This window comes from Haliaeetus leucocephalus, unplaced genomic scaffold (genome assembly GCF_000737465.1).
Source record: "Haliaeetus leucocephalus isolate CR32 unplaced genomic scaffold, Haliaeetus_leucocephalus-4.0 Scaffold156, whole genome shotgun sequence".
Lineage (NCBI taxonomy): Eukaryota > Metazoa > Chordata > Aves > Accipitriformes > Accipitridae > Haliaeetus > Haliaeetus leucocephalus.
The window spans coordinates 1,649,870-1,655,763 of NW_010972592.1; the positions used below are offsets into that span (position 1 = coordinate 1,649,870).

A 5,894-nucleotide genomic window follows, 5' to 3' on the forward strand; every position below is an offset into this window, starting at 1 on the left:
AGCTTTAGCTAAAGAAAGTCAAAAGCTGTTTGCTTTTGAATGGGAAAATCCAGAAACTGGAAGAAAAACCCAGCTAACCTGGGCAGTGTTACCTCAGGGTTTTAAGAACAGTCCTACAATTTTTGGCAACCAGTTAGCTCGAGAACTTGAAACCTGGGATCCCCCATCAAAGGAGGGAACTCTGTTACAACTTGTGGATGACCTTTTAATTGCCACTGAAACAAGGGAAGATTGCATACAATGGACTATAAGTTTACTTAACTTTTTGGGTTCAAGTGGATATCGAGTCTCTCAACAGAAGGCTCAGTTGATCCAGCCGCAAGTGATTTATCTTAGATTTGAGATTTCAGGAGGACAGAGGGAACCTGGAGTGGAACGAAAAGAAGCAATCTGCCGCACACCCAGGCCCTGGATGGTAAAAGAACTCAGGACATTCCTTGGCATGACAGGTCGGTGCCAATTATGGATATATAATTATGGACTCTTAGTAAAACAATTATATCGGCTGTTAAAAGAAGACTCTCCAATTTTAATATGGACTACGGAGGCCAAACGAGCATTTGAACAGCTCAAGAAAGAACTTATGATGCCTCCAGCTTTGGGACTCCCTGATGTTTCAAAACCATTTTGGTTGTTTTCACATGAAAAGCAAGGCATAACCTTGGGGATTCTTGCCCAACAACTGGGGCCTTAAAAAAGAGCAGTTGCTTACTTCTCCAAGCAGTTGAATCAAGTGAGCAAAGGTTGGCCTGGATGCCTGCAGGCGGTTGCAGCAGTCGTTCTCAACCTCCAGGAGGCTCGCAAATTTACCCTGGGACAGAGAATGCCTGTGCTAGTATCTCATTCTGTTTCCGCTGTTTTGGAACAAAAAGGGAACCGTTGGGTCTCTCCTTCTCGATTTTTAAAGTATCAAGCTATCTTAGTGGAACAGGATGATGTCAATATAGTAATAACTAACATTGTGAACCCAACAGCTTTTCTCAGCGGAGATACCTCAGAGCTTGTGACACACGACTGTCTGGAGACGATGGAAACCGTCTACTCCAGCCGACCAGATCTGAAGGAGGAACCTCTTGAAGATGCTGAGGAATCGTGGTTCATGGATGGAAGCAGTTTTGTAAAACAAGGAAACCGTAAAGCTGGGTATGCTGTGACTACCACCCATGAGGTGATTGAAGCCGAATCGTTACCTGCAGGAACATCAGCACAAAAGGCGGAGATAATAGCTCTAACCAGAGCCTTAGAATTGGCCAGAGGGAAGAGGATCAACATATGGATTGATTCCAAATATGCCTTTGGGGTGTTACATGCCCATGGCGTAATTTGGAAAAAACGAGGACTGCTTACAGCACAAGGAAAACAAATAAAACATGCTGAAGAAATTTTACAACTTTTAGAAGCTGTAAAATTGCCGGAGAAAGTGACTGTAATGCATTGTAGAGGACATCAAAAAGGTAACACTGAACAGGAAATTGGAAATAAATTGGCAGACCATGAAGCCAAACAGGCTGCAGAACAAGCTGAAGCTAGAACACTGACTTTGATTCCAGATGGTAAACTTCAAACTCTAAATTTAGAATCAGAATCTGTGAACTATTCTGAAGAAGATAGGGATTTGATTAACAGTTTAGGAGAAAAAGAACAAACAGATGCGTGGGTATATAGGCCTGATGGACGTATTATAATACCCTTTAGTATTTTATGGAAACTAACTACAGAGGAACATAATAAAACTCACTGGGGAGCTGATGCTCTATACAAATATTTGAATGAAAGGTTGATAGGTTGTAACCTATACATGACAGTTAAAGTCACCCAGCACTGTGAACTTTGCTTAAGGAATAATCCTAACAGAACAAATAGAACAAGAATTGAGAAAATTGGAAAAGGTAACATCCCAGGACAAGAATGGCAAGTGGACTTCTCTGAACTCCCAAGAAAAGGGGGGTATTGGTATTTGTTAGTACTAACAGATACTTTTGCAGGTTGGCCAAAAGCTTTCCCCTGCAGAACAAACAAAGCAAGAGAACTTACATGAGTGTTGTTAAACAACATAACACCTTGATTTGGAATACCAGCGGTAATATCGTTGGATAGAGGTACTCATTTTTGTGCACAAGTAGTGCAACAGGTCAGTAAAATGCTAAAAATTAATTGGCAATTACACACTCCTCATCAACCACAGGCAAGTTGACAAGTTGAAAAGATGAATCATCTGATAAAACAACAATTGGCTAAAATCTGTCAGGAAGCCAACTTATATTGGTACGAAGCACTTCCTCTTGCTTTGCTTAGAATAAGAGTTAAACCAAGACCTAAGGAAAATTTAAGTCTGTTCAAGATTTTGTATGGGAGACCTTATCAAACCCAATACCAAGGGAAGATTTGAATCAATTAGGTGAAGGATATCTACAGAAATACATGATGGCACTAGGAAACCAATTAAGCAAAATCAACAAAATATTTGTGGGAACTAGGGTTAAGGGCTTAGATCAGCCAATTCACCCTTTTAAACCAGGAGATTGGGTATATATTAAAGCTTTTTCAGGTCAACTGCTGGAGGAGAGATGGAATGGACCATTCCAGGTACTGCTGATGACATTCACTGCAATCAAAATTGGAGAACAACCCGCTCGGATTCATTAATCCCGAGTGAAGAAAGCACCTGAAAAGCAATGGATGTTGGAACCCGTGGGACCAACAACATTAAGATTTTCCCAACACTTGTGACTACGATGAGTATATTAACCTTAACCAATACCTTCACCCCAAGCTGGCCCTTAACAACAGGAAATCTTTCCTCTTGGATATTGAATGATACATTGTGGTGGTGTGGTTTTGATGATCTCATTCTCCCCCCCAGTTAGGTAACAGTGAATGGAACTAATTGGAAATGGTACTGGCCTTTAGCAACTGACATCAACATCCCAAGATCACAGTTCCAAGGACGCTGGTTTTTGAAAAACTCTACTTTAACCTCATTACAAATTTATACCAATATTACCATAGAGTGTTGCTTAGGAAACGGGGTCCCGAATTTAATGAAACCCAATTGTACACCATGGCATAATGTTACTAAAAGCAACCCTTTACTAATAAATTCTTTTAACTCTGCTTGGGAATCTATATTTTGTCATGATACAAACCTTACATGCTCTGAAATGATTATTTTTATTAAACTTAAGACCTATTGTCAGAACTGAACAAGTTCAAACATTACCTTTGACTTATATCAATGTAGCTCAACAATGTCAAAAGCATATTTTGCAATTCAATATCACATTTCCTACAACACCACCCTGTAGAGTTAGAAGGGCATGATATGATACCCTTCTGGGAGGTGTTGGATTGTTGAATTTGGTAGGTTTAGAAACAATTAGAAATAAAATTAGTTGAACTGGACATGATGTAGGACAATCCATCCGAATACAGGCTGATTGGATGCCTACAGCTTTAATCCCACAATTCTTGACCCTAAATTATGACAAGATTTTGCAATTGTTTAACAGACCATAATTACCTCTATGCAAATTGACAAAAATATTTCTAGTCTGTTTAATTGGACAGTCCATACTATGGAGACCATATACCAAATTCAACAGAAAGATAGGGTACAATCATATCTGATGAGCAATAATGAATGGAGGCAATTATTTGGGAAAATGTATTAATGGGGACCATTGACTCAAACCCTACCCACAATACATAAAATGCGTAGGTGATTGGTGCATAGGTAAAGTCATTTATTACAATGTGACCAAATCTGAAATAATGTGTAGATTTATAACCCTGCCCTCACTGTTTCTGCATGAATATTGGATTCCCCAATTTCAAGCAAATTTTATAGACACGCAAAATAAGACACACGAGTTAACTCTGTGTGAGTCTACCATAGATGGAATGGTTTGTAGTCAACAGTCTGCACAACAGGTACCCTGCTTTTTAGAACAAACAATTAATGCGTGCGAATGGACAATCTTGCCAATCACGGAATTAGAAATGTTATTGAGGTTAATGCCAGTCACGTGTGCTTTGTAACAAATGACAGAAGAAGTGTAAAAGAATTTGGATTGCAAACACTGTTTGCAGGATGTCTGAGAAACATGACCCATCTGTTTTGGAAAAACACTACCTACACTTTCTTTGCTATGACAGAAGAACAGCTAGCTTTATTTTGGCATTATGAATCCCTGAATGTAAGTAAAGTTGGAATTTCATTGGAGAAGCTAAACCAGATTTTGAATCAGACAAAACAGTTTAAAGATTATGTACAAAAATGAAATAAGACTTTACATGAGTCCTTAGTGAAAACTATCATAACCCAAAATGAATTAAAAGACATATCCGGACAAATTGAATCAGAAACAGTTCATCATTGGTGGGATGTTTTTGTAGGTTACTCTCCATCAGCCACAGAGGTACTAGAGGTACTGATCCATCCTTTACTTGTGTTATTGATAATAATTCTAGTCCTGACAATAGTGAATTTTATCTTCTGGTGCAAATTAAGAACCTTAACTAAAAGAATTTGGGCATTACCCACAATAGTCAAACAAGAACAATATGGACTTTTGCAAAAGAATTTGCAAGCATATTGAAAGGGGGGGGGCAATCAAAGAACTGTGTGTGTATTCATTATGCAATGAATAATTATGTTCTCATGATATGGAGAACCAAAACCCACAGATGTGCAAACAGGTAAGTCAACCATAAGAAGAACAAAGAGAAGTAAAACCTTGATGTAAATAATAATGAACAACGCATGCGTCAGGACCTGCCAACAAGAAAAGGTCAACTAAAGGAGAAACGATGAAGAAGATGATACGACCACCAGATGAAGTAAACGACCACCGGAAAGGCGACGACTTTAGAGGTGGACACTAGATGGCAGCGAGGACCATGAAATAGAAGACCATAACCTGATGATACCGGTTTTTTAGAATAGGCGGGGTTATGGAAAATATTTCTAGGAAAATAACATGAATATGTAACAATTTTGTAAATATCACTTGTTTGAGATCGTTGTTTCGTTGGCGCACTTGTGTGGACCAACCCCCAGTGCTGCCCAGCGCTGCTAATAAAGAATACCCGCTTACCAGTATCATTAGAGTGCTGTTAAGCCACATTTCTTCGTTTCACAGCTTACAGTCAACAAGCATGGCATGTCTCCACCCCTATGCTGTTTAATCTGCTTTTATCCAACAACATCTTGAAACATTTGGATTTATTACTTTGGGATTGTTTGTACTGAGCACACATAAGTGCTGTTATTTGGGGAGGTGGTCTTAGCACACATTAACCCGTCCGTGCTTTGACAGGTTCTCCTTCAAATACTGACTTGAACTAAAGGTTGAGTGAGGAGTCCAGCAAGAGGTGCCTCCCACATCCAAAACCCCATATAGCTGGCTTCTGATCCCCGGGACAGTGATTTATGACTCCCTGTAAGGACCTCAGTGAACCTGGATCTTCATCAGACTTTGAATTTGACTAATATTAGCAAAGACCTGACTTATTTTGCCTTTGCAGGGGGAGCTTACCTGGAGCTAAAGTTCTGCAGATGGCAATGCGACGGAGGTGACAATTTGGCCTGCAGCACCTTTAATAAAGAGATGAAAATGAAGAGCAGGGAGGAAATATTATGAGGCTATGCCCCTCCTGGCAGAGGGACAGCAGTTACCATGGTCCCAGGTACCTCGCAACCTGCTCCACACTGCAGCTCCTCCTGTGCACGGCTGGAGGAACAGCCCTGGCAGTCAACAGCACAGCATTATGACATGTAAGGATATAGAACCACGAGTATATTTAGGACTGGCAATGAGAGAGAAAATGCTGGTTTTAAACAAGAGCAGGATGCTTTTGTTCACAAAACATTGGTAGTTAAAAAATGTAGACTC

The 5,894-nt window shown here is 39.9% G+C and overlaps 1 protein-coding gene across 1 annotated transcript; it reads left to right on the plus strand.

Annotated features, from left to right (window-relative positions):
• The first annotated feature begins 823 nt into the window (after nucleotides 1-823).
• On the plus strand, nucleotides 824-2,336 carry LOC104828476. The gene has a single exon (XM_010562157.1). It carries the CDS (start codon nucleotides 824-826, stop codon nucleotides 2,036-2,038), a length of 1,215 nt encoding a protein of 404 aa, XP_010560459.1. The 3' UTR covers nucleotides 2,039-2,336.
• Nucleotides 2,337-5,894: the final 3,558 nt, after the last annotated feature.